Source organism: Lipotes vexillifer, unplaced genomic scaffold (genome assembly GCF_000442215.2).
Source record: "Lipotes vexillifer unplaced genomic scaffold, Lipotes_vexillifer_v1.1 scaffold121, whole genome shotgun sequence".
NCBI classification, from domain to species: domain Eukaryota; kingdom Metazoa; phylum Chordata; class Mammalia; order Artiodactyla; family Lipotidae; genus Lipotes; species Lipotes vexillifer.
In genome coordinates, this window is record NW_006773122.1 from 378,755 (window position 1) to 400,702 (window position 21,948).

Genomic DNA, 21,948 nt, shown 5'->3' on the forward strand with positions numbered 1-21,948 from the left:
TGTGATGAGTTGATGCTGTCTACAGAAAATCTTGCCCTAATCTATTTTATTTTCACTTTCTAACTGTGAAATATGTGAATATGTGTGTATCTAGGGTGACATGTTTATTCCATCAGCAATAATGTAATCGACGATAGCTGGATACTTAATAGTGTTAACCATGATGCTAAATCCTATTTATAAAGTCCAATGCTAATCAAAACACCATAATATCCCTATTATGATAACTCGAAATTACTGAAGCAACCTTTTCTTTTCTGAAATTATGCAGTAATCCCCTGCAATAAATTACAAGCAGCATTTAGTACATTGCTACTACCTCTCCAAATGAAAAAAAAAAAACACACAATTGGTACAGAAAAAGGAAAGCTGAGATTATTACTTACAGTAGTTGTTACTATAATTCCTGAGAGAGATTTACTTGCTAATTTGTTTATTTTTCTGAGGCTCTATTTCAGAGGAAGGACAACTTTCACTGCAGTTGCCCTAGTCCACCATTCCACTCACCATGAATTACAGGAGTAGGGACTACCTGTGTTCTCAGTGGGGTTGCTTCATTTTCAAAGGGCACTTGGCACCACTGGCCCCCACCCAGCAAACCCTAGATGCAGGGTATGCATCTCCCTCCACCCCCAACCCACCAAAACTCCCACACATTTCTGCATGTCCTCTAGGATATAGTAACAGCCCCAAGTTGAGAAACACTACACCTAGTTAGTGCCCTTAAAGCTCTGTTCTAAGGAGGAAGAACATTTTGAAATGTACGGTTTAGTATTCACTTATGAAAAATGGTTTCTAGGTTATCTATAATTTATCACCAAACACTTACTGCAACTTAATTTTTTTCTCAAAAATAACTCAGGCTAAATTTTCTTCTTTCTACCACAAGCTTAATATAAGCTACGAAAGTACAAGCTGAATTTCTTCCAATCATCACTGGCCTGGGCCAAATGAAGTGGTTACCAATTAGTTATTTAAACTGACCCAAAACACAGCCATGTGACTCAGTTATATAAGTTTCTTTATGTGAAAGAAATGTTGCCAATTTTCAAATATTTGAGGTACTGAGGGTCAACTGGTAACATCAAACTTCATTTTAGTTTAAGGCTACACCCTTCAGCAAACCTAGAGTTTCCCAGTAACAGCAAAACAAACATTCCTATTCCTACTAATATTCTATCCTCAAACAATAGTCCTAAAGATGAATACTGTTAAGAAAACAAATAAGTTAAATTTGACAACCTCATTGCCCTTCGATTAATGATAAGTTATCACGCAAAGGCTTGCTTCACAAATGTGTAGACAAAACCTTCACCCATCTCCCTAAGAGCACTCAACAGTAATATACTATGCAAAACGAGTATCAGTCTATATTGCCAGATTAAATTTTTCTTGCAGAAACATTTTAATAAAAATTGGCCATTTCCGGGCTTCCCTGGTGGCGCAGTGGTTGAGAGTCCGCCTGCCGATGCAGGGGACGCGGGTTCCTGCCCCGGTCCGGGAAGATCCCACATGCCGTGGAGCGGCTGGGACCGTGAGCCATGGCCGCTGAGCCTGCACGTCTGGAGCCTGTGCTCTGCAACGGGAGAGGCCACAACAGTGAGAGGCCCACGTACCACAAAAAAAAAAAAAAAATTGGCCATTTCCACGAAACACCCACTGCATGCCCACTAATAAAAGGGAAGCATAACAAAATAGAAAATTTACCATATGGCTATGATTTAAGAAAAAAAACTAGTGCACACTCAAGCACACCAGCGAAGTCCAATATTAAAGTCACATTCTTTCTTACAGGCCACGATTAGGATTCTGAAGAGACACTGAAATAAAACTTAATACAAATGCTGAACTACTCAGGTCAAAGGACCTCTACAGAAGCATCTGACCTTAAAAGCATTCCAGTTTGAGACTCGATTTCAGAATAAGGCATAACAAATGAACACAAGACATACAGGGTGAAAGGGATTCTATAATTCCCAACATACTCTGAACCTAATAGAACAAATCTAAGTTTATTTTTTTATTATTATTTTTCTTTTAAACAATTGCCAAGACTGGAATCAAAGATAAATAGAAGGCACAACAGTTTTGCTCTGGTTTTGTGTTACTCAGATTTTTGAAATTTTTTGGGGTCTTTTTGGTTTTTTTTTTTTTTTTTTTACAAATACAAATTAAACATGAAAAAACTCTACTTCAAAAAAAAATCTAACAGTTCAAGAAAAGTTTATCAGTTGCATTCTAGACATTTAAAACCTATTTCACAGTTTAAATTTCAATGGTAAAAACAGGTTTTGGAACTGTTTTGCAGCCACGTATCCAAAGAAAAACTCTACTAACACCTTTTATTCAGTTTTTAACCATACCAGAGAGAATCTAAATTGTCAATTTTTCCAACGGCAATTTTTCCACACCAGAAGGTAGTCATGACTCTCAAAGAAGAGACAATTTGGGTTCTTCCTGCCTTCAAAATGTTTATCAAATCCTGTAATTCTCACAGGCTTTTGAAACATGTAGAAAATAAGTAAGAAATATTCTGGCCTGGGCCAAATGAAGTGGTTACCAATTAGTTATTTAAACTGACCCAAAACACAGCCATGTGACTCAGTTATATAAGTTTCTTTATGTGAAAGAAATGTTGCCAATTTTCAAATATTTGAGGTACTGAGGGTCAACTGGTAACATCAAACTTCATTTTAGTTTAAGGCTACACCCTTCAGCAAACCTAGAGTTTCCCAGTAACAGCAAAACAAACATTCCTATTCCTACTAATATTCTATCCTCAAACAATAGTCCTAAAGATGAATACTGTTAAGAAAACAAATAAGTTAAATTTGACAACCTCATTGCCCTTCGATTAATGATAAGTTATCACGCAAAGGCTTGCTTCACAAATGTGTAGACAAAACCTTCACCCATCTCCCTAAGAGCACTCAACAGTAATATACTATGCAAAACGAGTATCAGTCTATATTGCCAGATTAAATTTTTCTTGCAGAAACATTTTAATAAAAATTGGCCATTTCCGGGCTTCCCTGGTGGCGCAGTGGTTGAGAGTCCGCCTGCCGATGCAGGGGACGCGGGTTCCTGCCCCGGTCCGGGAAGATCCCACATGCCGTGGAGCGGCTGGGACCGTGAGCCATGGCCGCTGAGCCTGCACGTCTGGAGCCTGTGCTCTGCAACGGGAGAGGCCACAACAGTGAGAGGCCCACGTACCACAAAAAAAAAAAAAAAATTGGCCATTTCCACGAAACACCCACTGCATGCCCACTAATAAAAGGGAAGCATAACAAAATAGAAAATTTACCATATGGCTATGATTTAAGAAAAAAAACTAGTGCACACTCAAGCACACCAGCGAAGTCCAATATTAAAGTCACATTCTTTCTTACAGGCCACGATTAGGATTCTGAAGAGACACTGAAATAAAACTTAATACAAATGCTGAACTACTCAGGTCAAAGGACCTCTACAGAAGCATCTGACCTTAAAAGCATTCCAGTTTGAGACTCGATTTCAGAATAAGGCATAACAAATGAACACAAGACATACAGGGTGAAAGGGATTCTATAATTCCCAACATACTCTGAACCTAATAGAACAAATCTAAGTTTATTTTTTTATTATTATTTTTCTTTTAAACAATTGCCAAGACTGGAATCAAAGATAAATAGAAGGCACAACAGTTTTGCTCTGGTTTTGTGTTACTCAGATTTTTGAAATTTTTTGGGGTCTTTTTGGTTTTTTTTTTTTTTTTTTTTACAAATACAAATTAAACATGAAAAAACTCTACTTCAAAAAAAAATCTAACAGTTCAAGAAAAGTTTATCAGTTGCATTCTAGACATTTAAAACCTATTTCACAGTTTAAATTTCAATGGTAAAAACAGGTTTTGGAACTGTTTTGCAGCCACGTATCCAAAGAAAAACTCTACTAACACCTTTTATTCAGTTTTTAACCATACCAGAGAGAATCTAAATTGTCAATTTTTCCAACGGCAATTTTTCCACACCAGAAGGTAGTCATGACTCTCAAAGAAGAGACAATTTGGGTTCTTCCTGCCTTCAAAATGTTTATCAAATCCTGTAATTCTCACAGGCTTTTGAAACATGTAGAAAATAAGTAAGAAATATTCCAATGAATGAAACATACCAAATGTCAGTAATAAGCAAGACACATTCCTTTGGGGAAACTGTTAAAAAAAAATCCAGTCTGTATATGCAAATAAAGCAAGGAAACGCAGTCTTTTTTTTTTCTTCTTTAAAAATCCGTTTTTCCTAAAATATCATTCCACAAAACTGGAAGTGAAGGACTAAAAGGTGGGGGGGTAGGGTGAGAGGGGAAGGAGCACACACCAGTTACACAAAAAGTAGAATTGTACAAACTTAAGCAGTTTATCATAGACTAGGATCAGATTCCAAGATACCAAAAGGTATCTTGGGAGCTAGGCTTTGTACTGCTGCCTGAAGATCGGTGAAGAGCAATTCACTGCCTTGGAGCAATGCCCCTTCCCACTCCAAATCCTGGTTTCTGCACCATGCCTCCACGGGGTGGGCCTCTCATCCCACCACCCAGCCCACCTCGAGGGCCTCCAGGTCCCCGAAGGCGGTTATCTCGGCGATCTCCTTCCCGGGCGGCTCGAGTCTTCTTTTCTTCCACATTCAGACGGACCTCACCTCTAAACATGATGGGCTGTAAGAACCAAGGTGAACAGACTTACACAGAGTGCTTATGGGTTACTGACTACCAAAGACAAAACAAAGCTATAAAGCAAAGACAAAACAAGGAACCAGCAGCTTACAAATCACCTACATTCTCACAGTGCAGTTTTTTGTCTCAAACTCAGAACACATAATTTTCCCACTAACAGATACATGGAAAAGCAGTTAGGTATGCAAGCTAGTTCAAAAGTCAAAAAGTCAATTTAAACAGTGCAGCAGAGTAACTCTCTTTGTACTTATTAAAGCACATCTTATATTCCCCCAGAATTATATAAATAGAATATAAATAAAAATTACCACCTTCTCCATGGATTGGGAGGCTTAGAATAAAATCCCATCATCACCTAATGTGGAAAGACTTTGCTGCACATGTTTATGCAAAGTACATATACGTCTCAAAAACATCATGAATTTCATCTAAATATAATCTTAAAATGCTATTTGCCTGAACAGAATTTGGGAAAATACTGAAGATAATAAAGATACCAGATCTTAGTGCAGGGAAAAAAAGTTACTTCCCACTCTGTCTTGGGCTTTCTTTTTTGCCAAGAGAAATACAGAAAACAAAGGGTTACTCAAGATTCCAATGAACTCAATTTACGCTCCTTGCTGGTACTCAGTGGTTTTCTACTTTAATATTTTTTAAAATAAATATCTAACAGTACTTACTATGCAGAGAAGTATTCTATATACTTCACTTTTATTATCTCATTTAATCTTCACAACAACCCTTTCAAGGTTGTTAGCACACTTATTTTATAGAGACCAGCAAACTATGCGCCAGGGAGGTTAAGGAACAAGACCGCATGGGTCACAAGGCTAGTGAGAGACAGAAGAGCAATGTAAACCAAGGCATCCTGACAGGAAAGCATAAGCTTTGAACCGACACAGCATGGTCAGACACCACGGTCATATTCTACAAGCTATTTCTGTACTCATAAAAAATTACTGAAGGGGGCTTCCCTGGTAGCGCAGTGGTTAAGACTCTGCACTCCCAATGCAGGGGGGGCCCGGGTTCGATCCCTGGTCAGGGAACTAGATCCCACATGCATACCACAACCAAGAGTTTGCATGCTACAGCTAAGGAGCCGGACAGCCACAACTAAGGAGCCCGCCTGCTGCAACTACGGAGCCAGCAAGCCACAACTAAGGAGCCCGCCTGCCGCAACTAAGACCCGATGCAACATTAAAAAATTAAGAACAAACCAAAACAAAAAAAAGAAGTCTAAAAAAAATTCTTGAAGGGAGTACGGTAGACTTCTACCAATACAGTGAGGTGAGGGAAAGGCAAGCTACATCTAAAGTCACCAGAGTTCACAGGAATGATCTCAAAGTGCATGTAAGGAAACCTGCATGGGGGTGGGGTGGGGGAGCCTCTTCTGAGCTCTGACTCTCAAGTGAATTTTAAATTCTGATTAAATATATACTTATATTTGTACATTTATAAGTATTTTAACAGAAATTTACAAATATTTATATATATATTTTTTATATACACAGCATATAAATCACACACATTAATGTGAAGTGCTGTTCCTGGTAATGTTCTAGATACAATGGGAAAAATAAAATCATTTAAAGTCTGAAAGGTAAGGAGAGGTTAGGACTACGGATATTTTAAAAGGTAGTTATGGAAGATACCTCTATGGAGGTATCACAAGGATAGAAGCAATCTAAATGAAAAAAGGTAGCAGACATACAGCCCACTTTCTGAGGAAATTTACCTCAACAATTCCTATGTATGATGATGCCATGCCTTACCCACAGGGGTTAAATGAAACACCAAAGCCCTCATCTTGGATAATTAACTGGAAGCAAGCTATCAGGTCTGACCTTGTTTGGCCCCACTGGAGTATCACACCATCTAAGAAAATACAAAGTCAAGGCTGCACCAAAAAAGTGTGGCCCCTGGATCTACTGTATGCTCAATGGTGGATTTACCAACAAAGCCTACTGGACATCTCTGTGTTCAGTATTCTGTGTCCTGGGTGACATAAGCCATATTCTCTCCACACTTCTCAGGGTTTTGCAGGAGATGCTTCACAGAAGTAGTGGTCCAACAGTTTGATAGATAATGCACATTTCAGATTAAGGCTAACTTAATGTTATGACCACAACATTAAACTTTGTAATATACCCATTAACATTCTGGAGAACATCAGAGGTTCTGGAGAACCTCTGGGAAATAATGATCTACAACGTTTCTAACTAACATGGTTAATAAAATGTGTAAGTTTTAACTGGCAGAGACTGAAAGCAGATTAGTGGTTGCCAGGGGCTGGGGAGAGAGGATATGGGGAAAGACTGATTAATGGGTAAGGGACTTACTTCTGATGAAAACGTTTTGCAACTAGATAGGTGATGGTTGCGCAACAATGTGTATTAAATGCCACTGAGTTGCACACTGTATTTTTTTTTTTTTTTTTTGCTGTAGCGGGCCTCTCACTGTTGTGGCCTCTCCCGCTGTGGAGCACAGGCTCCGGATGCGCAGGCTCAGCGGCCACGGCTCACGGGCCCAGCCGCTCCGCGGCACGTGGGATCCTCCCGGACCGGGGCACGAACCCGTGTCCCCTGCATCGGCAGGCGGACTCTCAACCACTGCGCCACCAGGGAAGCCCAGGAAAGGTCTCTTTAAGAACACAGAAATAAGATTCTGATTCTACAAATCCCTCTATTATTAGAGAAAGTACTGTTAATCAAAGTGCCTTAAGGTAGGGTGACTCCAAACCCAGACAACTTATAGAACAAAAGAAGTTCCTCATAGTTATACCCAAACAGTTATATATGAAGACTACAAATATACCTGCTAAACAAACTGATTCTAAGTTACCTTAGCTAAAAATAACGTAATATTTAATTCATCACTTACACCAGAAGCCACTACCAAAGAAAGGAACTGCATAAATCTCAGTGCATTGGTTACCATAGTTATTTCATTCTCCATCATGCACATATTCAAAAAGTACATTATTTAGATGGCAGTTTTGTTTTTCTAACTCCCAGGCAGTTCTTTTAATAATGGTTAAACATGATGGAAAATATTACCCAGACATGTTGGAATAAACTGCACTTTACATGTAAGACATAGTTTTAAGGATGAATACATTAAAAGACCAAAGATACAGAAAATCAAGAGGAAAAACTGCTTACCCTGTTGCTAAGCACCTTCTGAACAGGCTCAGAATCATCAAACACAACGAACCCAAAATTGGGTAATTTCCCACCGCTGTTAATTCGCAGCTCCACCACATTCCCATAATCTGCAAGTGGAACACAGATTCTCAAATAACTTAGAACATTTCCTTTAAGTATTACACACGCACTGTCCAATGAAAGCCACTAGTAACGCATGGTTACAAAGCATGTGAACTGTGACTACTCCAAAATAAGATGTGCCCTACGTGCAACATACACACTGGATTTCAAAGACTTAGGATAGGCTGATGCAAAGTATCTCATGTTTGTACATATTAAGATGATGTCTTAGATACACTGGGTCAAATAAAATATTAAAATTAAATTATCCAGGTTCTTTTTGCCTTTTAAAATGTTACTACAAAACTTAAAATTATAAATGTGGCTCATCTTCTGTTTCTATTGGATAGCACTGTATTAAATGAATCTAGTATTTAAAACTCAATAACCTACTTTGAAAAAAATCTTTAAGCTCTGATTTGTCCACCTCATGAGGCAGGTTGCCGATAAAGAGTTGGTGACTGTCAGGGTGTCTCACGATTCTTCGGGGTTCAACGTCACCTTGCTCACCAGCCTCACGGACTGAAGAGGAAACAAAAGCAGCAAGGAATGAGAAAGAGGACACCTTTCCACGACTGTTCCATTCAACAGTTCTCTCTACCCCTAAATACAGGCAATTCCATTAACTCCACAACATATTTTTTTAAATCTAAGTACACACAAACATCAACTACCCTCCCAAAACAAGCTCTCACCCTCAGGCTCAGACTAAAGAAGCCACCCTTCTGAGCTCTCACCTGGTCTAGGTCCCCTCTGGGGAGGAACATTTATTCGCTGTTCTCGCACCCTTTGATCCCTCTGAGGCCTCTGCGGTGGAATCTGAGATTCAGGCTTAGACTCCGGACGAGGCTAAAAAACGTGTAACGTTAACTTTTGTGTAAGAGCAAAGCAAGCTCACCTTTTTTGCTTGTGAAGTATCCTAGCTAACAATAAGGTTTAAACTAGAAAATGACAATTCCCTTGTTCTCTCACCAAAAAAAAAAAAAAAAACCACATTAAAAATCACCTTGTAACACAGATGTAGAGAACAAACGTATGGATACCAAGGGGAAAAAGCGGCAGGGGCGGGGGCTGGTGGTGTGATGAATTGGGTGATTGGGATTGACATGTATACACTGATGTGTATAAAACTGATGACTAATAAGAACCTGCTGTATAAAAAAATAAAATTAAATTTAAAAATTAAAAAAAAAATCACCTTGCACCCTTCTCCTCTGCCTTATTCATTAAACCTCTGTGAAATCACATTACACGAAAATACAAGTAAATTCGCCTAATATGCAAGCTTAATTAGAAACTCACCTGTGAAGCTGGTACTTTAACAACATGAGGTGGTATCCCAGTAACTGGAACAGCTCCACTGGGTGGAAGGTTCTTACTTGTCACAGATGCCCAAGAAAAGGTCTAAGGGAACACACCACCATCAGCTGATTATACTACTTATTACAACAACATAAAAGGTATTAGCTTTTTGGGCTTCCCTGGTGGTGCAGTGGTTAAGAATCCACCTGCCAATGCAGGGGACACGGGTTCAAGCCCTGGGCCGGGAAGATCCCACATGCCACGGAGCAACTAAGCCCATGTGCCACAACTACTGAGCCTGCGCTCTAGAGCCTGTGCGCCACACCTACTGAAGCCTGGGCACGCAGAGCCCATGCTCCGCAATAAGAGAAGCCACCGCAATGAGAAGCCCACGCACCACAACCAAGAGTAGCTCCCGCTTGCCACAACTAGAGAAAGACCACACACAACAAAGACCCAACACAGCAAAAAATAAATAAATAAATCTATTTTTTAAAAAGGTATTAGCTTTTGATTTCCTGTATTATTACACATGCACCTCATTTTCAGAGGCAAGATGGAATTTATAAGTAACTTAAGATTCCTCTTCCCCACTACTTAAAATTTAGTACTAAAATTCCTTAGGACTAATCAAGCATCAGCAAAGTATGAGAGGCTACTTTCACATAATTTCAAGTTTGTGAATCAAAGAAAATTCTCCTTCCAAAACCAGCTCTTCCTCCTATGATTCTCTCAATCTATAACCCAATTACACCAACTTTAGAATCTTCTTGAGTTATTTCAATCAATACCAAAATCACCAAATCCTATTATTTACGTCTTAAATCTCTTCTCCATCTCCACTGCCATGACCCTAATCCAAGACGTCATTACCTCTCTCCAGAACTACTATAGTTAAGCCACCTAACTTGTCATCCATTCTCAATCCAGCCAACCTACTTTTCCACCTGCAAGCTAAAGGTATTTCACCATTTCTCCTTCCTGCTCACCCAGAAGCTTCCAGAGACCAAGAACTCTATCTACTTTGCTGACAGTTCCCATACCTAGAACAATGCCTAACGCAAAGACACTTGAAATAACTGTTAGAGAAATGGCATTACAAGAACCCTGGCCCCATAAATACAGCACTAAAACATATTCCTTCAAGGAGCATCAACTGTAAAGTTTCTGTTAGTTCAGTTATCATCTTGATGTGACTCAGGGACAGTAACTGAAAATCTTCAAACTTTTTCAAATCAGGTATTCTGATTAGAAAAGTAGTTATACTTGAGCAATTTATTTCTACTTGTACTGTAAAGTTGTCCTCAATTAGATTTCATAGAAAAGGGCAGGAAAAGTCTGTTGTGCCATGTTATTTTTCAAAGATAGACCATCACTTGTTTAACAAGCACACAATAATCTGCAATTTGAAAGATGTAATATGAAAAAGAAGGTTTGTTGATGCAATGATAAAATAGCACCTGAAATTTCTGGCCTAAAAAGTATTCAAGTTTCCTTAGAGGAGGGGAAAAACTACTTTTGATTTTATAAAGCAATATGCATCTTACTTCTTATCTGAGGTATGGCTCAATATGGAAGAAACTTCCCTAAACAACCAATATGAAAATGTACCTACAAAAGTCAACCAAGCAACAATAAAGAAGAAGAGAGATTTTTAAAAATAGAAATGGAATAAAAATGAAGACACATTGCATACTCTCAAGTCCTCCTGCACTGTCTGGGCTATGTCTGCAGGCGCTGGAGAAGAACTCTTCTGAGCATCCTCAGGAGCAGTTTCTTCCAATACTGGCTCAGATTTTTCCTCTTGGACTTCAGACACAGGTTCTTGCTCTGGCTCTGGTTCAGGATCAGGCTCTGGTTCAGCAACAGGTTCTTCTAAATGTTCTTCTAAGTCATTGCTTTCATGGTAAAATTTGAGAAATATCATTCTGCTTCTGTTGATTTAGCAAGAAATTCCTAGAGACCTGAACCTAAAACACATAGCTCTCTCCTCCCCAAAAAGATCTAAGAATTATGTATTTGCGTATTAAAACAAGACAACTTTTTAGAAAAGCCCTCAGTGAGCAAATCTTAACTGCAGTCAGATTTGCTAAATTCTGATTAAGCAAATGCATCAAACAGATCAAAATGAACCAGAGCAGTGTTTCTCAGAATCCCAAAATTATTACAATTTACCTATCACATAGCACAAAACTCTAATAGGCTATGGGAAGGTGGAAAGGTACAGTTTCAGTTTTTTCAAGATAAAAATTTCTAGAGAGCTGCTGCACAATCATGTGCATATACTTAACACTACTATAAAGTATACTTAAAAATGGTTAAGAAGGTAAATCTTATGTTATGTGGTTTTTAGTATCAAAATTTTTTCTCATAAAAACACACAAGGAATTTTGGAGGAAAAAAAACCAACAGTTGTGATTCAGAATAGTTCTTAAACTTCCACAGAAGTCACTTTAACAAACTGCAGATGCTTCCCCCCACCGGAAATTCTAATTTGGTAAGTTTGTGGTAGGACAACAAATCTTCATTTTCAACCAGCAACCCAGGTGTATAAAGTCAGTCCCATCACCACACCTTGAGACACATTTGAAAGTATCCTTTAAGCACTGAATATTAACATTAAGGGTATCACAGGGCAACAAGTAAATATTAATTTATATTGCTATCCAACATATTTCTGTTCCAGTTGCAGATTAAAAAAAACCTAAGATACAGTCACACATTTGTCTGAGCCAATAAATGAAGTTCTTTATTGTTACTTAACTCATGTCTGAATTTTTGTCAATTTATGTCTAAGTCCTTGTACACCATGCATCTCAAAAGCACTTAAAGCTATGCCTTGATGTATTAAATACTTGATAAAACCAAACCGAAAAGCAACTGATGGATACTATTTAAGTAGTCCTCAGACTGCAATCTATATTAAACAAGTTATATATTTATGTTACATACCAAAAGCAAAACCTTTCTTCTGGGAAATTATCACTATTTTCTGAGATAATTCTGAGCATTATGGCTGCCCTCCAACAAACAGGAAGACTAAACAACTCAAATTCTCATGGGGCTCTGGACAGATGAACAAAGTTTTCCTTACCTGACAGTTTGATCATAGAAAGTTCCAGAATCATCAGGTACCACCTCAGGTGTCTGCTGTCTTTCTTCAGGTTCCTCTACTTCTTCTTCAGATTCTAAATGAGAAAAGAAATTTAACATATTTGTGCTCACTTAACTCACAAATATATTCACTTGCACAATGTTCATCATGATAAAAAAGGCAATGAAATAAGAAAAGTGCACATACATAAAAAGATAAAGAAAATTGGGTAAAATCATGACGTAGGCTTTAAGGACAGAATTAAGGCCATCATAATGTTTGGGTTACAAGCATGGAGTCTGAGGTCATATTGCCAGTAATCCAACGAAGGTTCTACCACCTAACTAGCTATATGACATCAGGCAAATGACCTCCGTGCATTTCAGTGCCCTAATTTATTAAAAGGGAACAACAGTTCCTAAAATACTTAACTGTAAGGCTGTTGTATTATACAATAAATACAAAGCACTTAGAATTCTGAGTCATACAGAAAACACTAAAATACTAATTACTCTTAGCATTTAGAGACAATTCTCCATGGGTCGCTGTGTTTCTGCATATCTTACAACTGAGGCAATGGCTAATCTTTGTTCCAGACTACCTTTTAAGAATATTTATACAGCAACACTCTCGGAAAACAGTGTCTCTCTCCAGAGCAACGGGCAGGCATGTTTGCTGCCCCATTAAAAGGTTTTGGTTGCTGAAACTTAGGTTCCACTCTAGTAATGCACCCCACTGCACTGCAGGCATCATCTAAACTTCTGCAGTGTCCTATGGAAACTATGGCTAAGATGCTACTATTGTTGCTATAATAACCTGTCTACTTCTGATTTAGGAGTTTGATGTCTTCTACCAATATCAGTGAAATAGACTAACCTATCAGCCTCAAGTAGGTTAAAATCTCCAACCCTTCTTATGCCTTGACAAAAGTTACTAAGGAAAGATACAGAGAATTATGAAAACATTCAAGAAACCTACACTCTCTTCAGGTCAATCTGATGCCATCCAAAAAAATTTAGACAAGTAACTTACCTTCCTGAGGCTCAGTGACAAAGCCACCAAAGACCTCATCTTGGTATCTGAAGATATCATTATGAACATAGAACTTATTTGCAACAGAGCCCTGCAATGCCAACAGAAAGTTTTCATTTATTCAGCAAACTTTTAAAATTCCACATCACCCTACACCATCGTTCTCAACTAAAGGCAATACTGCCCACCCCACGAGACATTTGGCAACTTTAGGAGACATTTCAGGTTTCCCATCGGGGAGGAGAGCTGACAACTACTGAGGAGACGGCAGGGATGCTGCCAGACACCCTACGCCGCACAGCACAGCCCCACAGCAAGCAGTCACCCAGCCCCAAATGTCAATAAGGTCAAGGGTGAAAGGATCCCTGCTTTACATTACATACTGTGTGCTTAAAATTCCACCAGGTGAATATCCAAAAACTGACAAACTCTAAGTATTTAAGATGCCAAAGCCCGGACTTCAAATCATTTCTTGAACAATAAATACATATTACCAATTGCAACAGATATTTTAAAATTCGCTAAATCTCTATCCAAGAATATTGACACAAGCACTCAAACGTGTAGCTAAAAAGGTTTGCCTACCCTAGGTATAAGACACACCTACACTGAAATCCAACTATGTCAATTACTAGTCATTCAATTTCTAAGGCTGTTTCTTCATCTGCAAAATGAAGGATACCAACTTATACTTTAGAGCTTTGAATATTAAATGAGACAGTTTATGTAACAATCCATTATACTATGGTAATGTTAGGATCTTCCTCTTTAAAGGCAAAAAGAACTAAATTAATAATCATCCCATGATTCCTTGAATATTTAGAAGTCCATCAACAATTTTAACACTATAATCTAAGCCTTCCTCTAAAAATCACGACTAAAACGACTCCATGTAATTTTTCAAATAGACAACTGAGTTATTTTATATTCAAACAGTAAAATGACAGGGATTTCAGATTCACTACCCTTCAACAGAAAATTATCTGACAAGTAATGCTAGAGAAAACTTTTAGTCAGCAGGTCCTCTTGGAGCCCCTTCCACATGCTCACACAGATAGGATTCCTTACTCTGTTCATCCTGGACCAGTCGAGAAGGTAGTACAAATGCAATTAATCAACATAAGCCTGTAGTCTTTTCATGATAAGCATGATAACTAAAAAAAAAAAACAAGGCTCCTTGAAGAAACAGTTGACTCCAGAACTGGGGCCGTGGCTGGAGCAGGGAGAGTGCAAGGTGAGCCTGAAACATCTGTGCCACAAACTGCCCCCGCCCCGCAAAAAAAAACCCGAAACAAACAAAAAAAACAGAAACCCGCTCGAAGGGGTTCACACTTAGCAGATCCTAGGACACTTCGGAAATCAATAAAAAATTAACTAAATCCATTAAATAAACAAAGACCCCATGACAGATAGAAAAAAAGGCAAAGTTCTTTACAGTAGAATGCCAACTAATAAATAAAGAATTAGATGATCACCATTTGTAGCCATCAGAGTAGCAATTGATTCTGGCAAGAATCAATGAATGCTAGAACTAGCGTCTAAAAGTTTGATGAAGAACAAAGTATACACACAGTCTCAAAGAAGCACCCACAATTTACTTACTAATGAGAAAAGTAAAAGCACTAACTTTACAGTGGCAAAACCTGGTGACCATCACCTTAACTAAGTAATACTAATAATGGGACTAAATGACATCAAGCGCTACCTAATGTGAGGCACTGAAAGACATGTATAACCTAAAACTAATTATAAGGAAATATCAGACAATTCAAACTGATGCATTCTACACGGTAATTTGATTGTCCTCTTTAAAAACGTCAACATCTTGAAAAACAAAAGATTAATGAATTATAGCTGATTAAAGGAGCCTAAAGAGACATGACAGCTATATGCAATGTGTAATCGTGAACTAAATCTTAGACAAGGAAAAAAAAATTACTATTCTTTGTATTACTGGGACAATAACCAAAATTTAAATATGGACTATAGATGGATAATTGTATTACAAATACTCTAATTTGATAACTGTACTATGGTTATGGAAGAGAAGTCCTTATTCTTAATAAGCACTCACAGGCTTCCCTGGTGGCGCAGTGGTTGAGAGTCTGCCTGCCGATGCAGGGGACACGGGTTCGTGCCCCGGTCTGGGAAGATCCCACATGCCACGGAGCGGCTAGGCCCGTGAGCCATGGCCGCTGAGCCTGCACTCCGCAACAGGAGAGGCCACAACAGTGAGAGGCCAGCGTACCACACAAAAAAAAAAAAAAAAAAAAAGAAGTGCTCACTTAAGTACTGGAGGATGACTGGGCATAATATCTCCAATTTTCTTTTTTTTTTTTTTTTAATTTATCTAATTTTGGCTGCGCTGGGTCTTTGTTGCTGCACACGGGCTTTCTCTAGTTGCGGTGAGTGGGGACTACTCTTCGTGGTGGTGTGCGGGCTTCTCATTGAGGTGGCTTCTCTTGTTGCGGAGCATGGGCTCTAGGTGTACGGGCTTCGGTAGCTGTGGCACACGTGCTCAGTACTTGTGGCTTGCAGGCTCTAGAGTGCAGGCTCAGTAGTTGTGGCACATGGGCTTAGTTGCTCCGCGGCATGTGGGATCTTCCCGGACCAGGGATCGAACCCGTGTCCCCTGCATTGGCAGGTGGATTCTTAACCACTGTGCCACAAGAGAAGTCCTCCAATTTACTTTTAAAATAGTTTAGAATTTAAAATGATAGGTAAATAGAAAAAGAATTATAAATGTGTGGACAAATGTGGCTCTAGGTAAGATATATGAAAGAGTACTTCTGCACTATTATTTCAACTTTTCTGTACATTTAAAATTTCAAAACGAACAGTTTTTAAAAAGACATGTACAACCTTTCATTGTTATTTTTTTTCATACCTCAGGAGCAAGGACAAAGGTCTGCATGAATCTCCTCAAAGCCTGGTTGTTATTAGAGAGCAAGCCCATCACCTGGACCACCACACCATCATTCAGGGTGGCATGAGCATCGACATGACGGATCTTAGTGTGGCAATTGGTGAAATTTTGTGACATCACTTTCCTATGGATTTCCTAAGGAATCGAAGGAAGAGAATGCAGAATCTCCAAGAACAACAAAAAACTTTCTAACACAACAAAGATAGAGCATTTACCTGTGCACATGTAAATTACAAACTACACAGACCCCACTGTAATTTGTCTTAATATAGTATATTCCCAATGACACCTTAACCTTAATTATTAAAATTTTTGTCCTTAATTAACATAACTAAAATGTTTACAATAGATGATCCCCATGCTAAAACCTATCATCTTCTAACATAAAAGAACTTCAGAATATATCATACAAAATGAACAAAAGTGACATTATAAGCTTTTCAATGATTATCATATAAACCAAGTAGTTACTGAATACCTAAATTTCTAAACAGAAGTTGAGAAATTTCATCTTTAAATATCAACAAACATATCAAGCATGTATCCACCTCAATTCTATGGGTTATTTTCTAGCTGCTCAACAGCCTACACGAAGCTTGCTTTGCTTACTTTCTGTCCATAGACCGCATCTGCTGGCTTTCCATTCGAATCCAATCCTCCATGGACATAAGAAGAGTTCTTTCCATAAAATCTGTAAAACAGAAAAATACTTGTCATCTTCAAGTATCCTAAGACCAGGTATTTACTGTTCATGTTTGAACCCATCTGTCTCACTAGTACATTCTTGGAGGCAGGAATGTGCTTTCTTTTTCATCTTTGTATGCAATCATAATATATGCATCACCTACATGTCACAACATTTGCTGAATGGGAATGAATCTGGTCAAGGAATTTTTATGAGTCACAAGTTTCAGGTCTCAGGAAAGGATGATCATGTTGGGAAGGATCTTGTAGTTTATGTCAGGAAGACACCTTAAAATAAAAGTTCCTGTTTTCACTCAAGGAGACCAGAGGTAGTCCTGATATACAAGAGGACATCTATACTCTCTACCGACTTAGAGAGTCCTTTTATATCTGAGAATGCATGTGATGAGCTCCCATTAAAAACCCAGTAACTCAGGCAGATGGGTTTTAGGAGTAGTTTGACAATTTTTGCTGACGCGTTAAGAGCTTCAGACTTAAATCTTCATAGCTTTAATTCACCTATATCCTCAAAATTGTCTTGTTTTCATTACAACAATACTGAATTAGGGAAGCGCCAACAACACCCTGCCTCAACACAGACACAGAGAAAATACCCTAACTTGGGGATAATCACTTTTAGGATTTCTTGACACTTGTACTCCAAATTAACAATTTTTCACAAGTAAGCCCATACATGTCATTCTACATCCTGATTGTTTTTTCCTCCAAAAAAGGGAGAGATCTGGGGCCTTAAGGATCTCGAAAGTAGCTTTCAACTTTCAAAGTTATTAAAAGGCTGCACATCAGCCAGAATCAGTCCACTGCTGGCTAAGCCACTTTTCATTGTATCTAAAATGTACCTCAGAGATGAAATGTGAAAAACAGATGTGTTAGAACCAGTAAATAACAATATTGACAAGAAATGTATTTGGTTAGTTTGTTTCAACTCCTGCTCCACTTTAAATTCCAAATGTATCTAACTTCTAAAGGCACAGAATACAATTAACCAAAAAAAAAAAAAAAGGGGGAAAGAAAGGTTTAGGACTTGTTCTATCACTTAATAGGTGTGTGAGTACCAGCAAATTTTTAACCCCTTAGTGTCTTTATCTGTAAAATGAAGTTAACTATCCTACAATGCCTTACTAAGAGGTTTTTATAAAGATCAAGAAGAAAAAGGTAAAAGTGTTTTGGAAATTATAAAGCCTTAAAAAAAAACAAAACACAAGTGATTCTTTCCATTTTCAGAACAAAGACTCAAAACGAATTTAAAAACATTCTCTTTCACCTAATAATCATGTGGTATCCAATATGCAAACTGGTAAGATATAGAAGAAAAAATAGTTCTGGTCCAACAGATACACATTTAATTTCTAAAAAATATTCTAATAAGTCCACATAAACAAACTTAAGAGCTTTGTATAATGCAGCACTGTCTGTAGGAGGAAATAATGGAAGCAACTTACATATTCATCATTAGGGGATTAAAACATGTTACACCTCCGGAAAATAAAACCTCGTGGGTAACAAAATTAATGCGATACATGTACTACCCTTGTAAGATGATCACAGATTATCAAGTAAAAAAGCTAAAACACAGTTTGATAAAAAAATTTGCACCTACATAGAAAAATCGTTAGCATACCAACACAAAAGTATGTCATTACAGGAACACTCTTGCATCTTCTTCAATACATTCTTACTAAATAATTCATGATTCACCAAAAACAGCAAAACGGAAAACAAAATCAAAAGCACAATTATTATACGTTTACATTATCAAGCATTACTTTTCTGATAATGTATAGGTAACTTAAGACTAATTTTTAAATAATATTTGCATATTCTACTATTACATAATTTGAACAACCATCACTTTTTGGTACTTACAAAGCACTTTCATGCAGTAACCCTAGAAGGTGCATGATGAATAAGAGAATCTTAAGGATAAGTACCCACACACTAAAACACAGCATTAGATGATGCTCAGGAAAAGAAAGGTCTCACCTGTGTAGCATGTCTGGGGCCTGGTTCAACAGTGTGTAATACTGTCTCACAAATTCCCTCCCGACCAGCAGGGGACTAGGCTTCTCCATAACCATTGCTTTGGTCAATTCAACCCGGAAAAAAAAAGTCAAATATGTTCAACCTGAAAGATCAAGTACAAGGGGAGAAAGGGTCAGGGGAGAAGACTGAATCATCTAGCTGAGACCAACTCATTGACCAACAAGATCACTTCAGCAATTCTTGGTTTTTAAAAGGAATAAACACTATAAGAAACAAAACCCACACAGACCAGTGAGGTTTTATATATTCAAATTTACTGTAATCAGATGAATGCTATGGGGGGAAAAAAAAATCACTACAAAGAATTAATTCATCATTATTCCCAATATTCGATTTCCTTAAACTTAATATAAGAACTTCAAAGGTACATACTGCCAACATGCATCCTATCATAACTTTCCCAAGCCAATAAAATCAATTAAGCATGTTCCACCTGTAATATTACAACATTTTACTGTGGCAATATTAGGCTCAAGGGTGATAAATATATATTTGACAATATAGACACAAACTATCACATTTTTAGTCAAACTAAATCAGAAATTTTTACTATCTTTAAAAATGAAAAAAAATTCTAAAATGAAAATAGGCAAAAAGTAACAAATAATGCTTTTACTCAACAAAATAATCCCTACCACCTCAAAATTATGACTTAAAGTATGTTGGAGTGTTAAGGCACCTGGCACACAGTAAGTTCTCAATTACTGTCAGTTATTATTTTTTTTAAAACCCTTTCAAAAAAATATTTGGCATGAGATAATCCAAGTTTTCATTTGAGGAGATAAAAACATCCCTAACTTTATAAACATAAAGGCAAACAGAGGTACGTATAATTAACTACAGTATAAAGGAAAAATGAGAGAAATTATATTTCAGTTTTCCTAAAGAATGGGCAAAATGGATCGAGTTTGCTTGGTCAATTCCTGGACAAGCAATCTATAGAGATGTTTATCCTCATCTAGTGCATGACTGCATTATTCTTGAATACCTAGACCATTTATTACTTGTTTCACCAAGATCTAAGAAACTAGACTAATAACATCAACCTAACTGCATCCTTTGATACTGCCAAGTAGTCTCATTATAATATAAATTTCTAAATAATATTTTATCAAATTATTGCTTCCCACATCCAATCTTTCCATGAAAAATGATGAAAATCCTGCAGGTTATATATCAGAGGTAAGAAAAATAAAAACTTGTAGACCACATCTGGAACTTCTCCTTTCCCTTTGAGATTATCTAGATAATTCAAATTAAAAAAAAAAAAAAAAAAAAACTTATTGATTACCATTATCATCAGTGTTTTACTTCAGGTCATTGCCATAAAGCCAAGAAAGTTAACATATTTATACAGTAAATTAAACTTAGTTACCATTATCATCAGTGTTTTACTTCAGGTCATTGCCATAAAGCCAAGAAAGTTAACATATTTATACAGTAAATTGATCTTTACCTCATTTGTGAATTTTTTCTTTAACTGTTATACTTCTGAAGCTTGTCAGAGAGAAATCTGTATTATTAACCGAGTTTCTTTATTAGTTTAACAGTTTAATATAACTGAATATTCTGCAAACTAGGTTCTCAATTAGCATTTTAAAATGTTCCAAAGAGATGGTACTTTATTCCAGGATTACCTCAAATAGCCTTGCACACTCCCAAGGCTTATATTCACACTACGGTTCCATTAAGGTGGAAACTCCAGTTTCCAAGTCTCTCCTCTAAGCTCTTCTATAATAAATATCAACCAATCAGCTCGAGGGAAATGGTAGCAGTATTTAAAAATAATCTGTCAATTATATCTCAATAATTGAGAAAAAAAGAAAAAAATAATATTCCATGTGTGTAAATACACATAGCATTTTAGTGAAAAGAAACTATATTGCTTCAATATTTTTTTTAAAAAAAGGACTGATTCTTAAAATAGCCAAAAGCGTCAAGAATGCTACTTAAGTCATGGTCAGATAAAAATAATATTTTGAAAGAAGGCTGCAAGCTTCTTTGAAGTCATAAAGTTTCTTACGAGTAGAGACAATTTCTTATGCAACTTTCTAGCCCTAAAACTTAAGAGTGTCTGACACACTCAGGAATAAAAAGCTTTCTTTCATTCATCATTCTCAACACAAGTGGAGATTAGAATTTTATATAAGCAAAACAGACTTCTGATCATGCATTTGTCAGACTGAACTATCAGGCTGTCCAGAATTCAGATTATGACCGTAGATACATTTTTTTTTCAATGATTAAGAAAAGGCCAAAGAGAAAAACTAAGCTACCATGCTTAAAAAACAGAAGCTGCCTGACAGGGAACAGACTGGGAAGGACTGGAGGGGAACTGGCTGGGGTCAGAGGACTGTATGCATTTGGGTGACGGCTACCTGTATATAACTAAAAAACTTTTCAAACTGAACCCTTAGGGCTTCCCTGGTGGTGCAGTGGTTGAGAATCTGCCTGCTAATGCAGGGGACACGGGTTCGAGCCCTGGTCTGGGAGGATCCCACATGCCACAGAGCAACTGGGCCCGTGAGCCACAACTACTGAGCCTGCGCGTCTGGAGCCTGTGCTCCGCAGCAAGAGAGGCCGCGGTAGTGAGAGGCCCGCGCACCACGATGAAGAACGGCCCCCACTTGCCACAGCTAGAGAAAGCCCTCGCACAGAAACGAAGATCCAACACAGCAAAAATAAATAAATTAAAAACAAAAAAAAAAACTGAACCCTTAAATTCTATAATTTTGTGGTTTGTAAATTATGCCTCAGAAAATCTAAATAAAAATGCTTCCACATTAAAAAAAAAAATCCTGAAGACATCATAAAATGTTTTAGAATAATTAAGAGTACTGAACCACCCAATAGCACCAGTGACTACAAAATGT

General features: G+C 37.6%; 1 protein-coding gene across 1 annotated transcript; it reads right to left on the reverse strand.

Moving 5' to 3' along the window:
* Positions 1-4,482: 4,482 nt before the first annotated feature.
* Positions 4,483-19,113, reverse strand: G3BP1 (G3BP stress granule assembly factor 1). The gene is made up of 11 exons (XM_007448024.1): positions 19,016-19,113; positions 16,937-17,018; positions 16,289-16,462; positions 13,402-13,492; positions 12,370-12,463; positions 10,972-11,173; positions 9,276-9,377; positions 8,711-8,822; positions 8,367-8,495; positions 7,869-7,978; positions 4,483-4,689 (listed from the first exon to the last, which is right to left on the reverse strand). The coding sequence occupies exons 1-11, from the start codon at positions 19,108-19,110 to the stop codon at positions 4,483-4,485; spliced, it is 1,398 nt and encodes a 465-aa protein (XP_007448086.1). The 5' UTR covers positions 19,111-19,113.
* Between the last annotated feature and the right edge of the window lie 2,835 nt (positions 19,114-21,948).

Coding starts and splice junctions, on each gene's coding strand:
- G3BP1 (XM_007448024.1), bottom strand. CDS start 19,110: ATGGTTATGGAGAAGCCTAGTCCCCTGCTGGTCGGGAGGGAATTTGTG. Junction 8,823..9,275: donor TTAAAGTACCAGCTTCACAG/GTGAGTTTCTAA, acceptor CACGTTTTTTAG/CCTCGTCCGGAGTCTAAGCC. Junction 7,979..8,366: donor GCTTAAAGATTTTTTTCAAA/GTAGGTTATTGA, acceptor TTCCACTTGCAG/ATTATGGGAATGTGGTGGAG.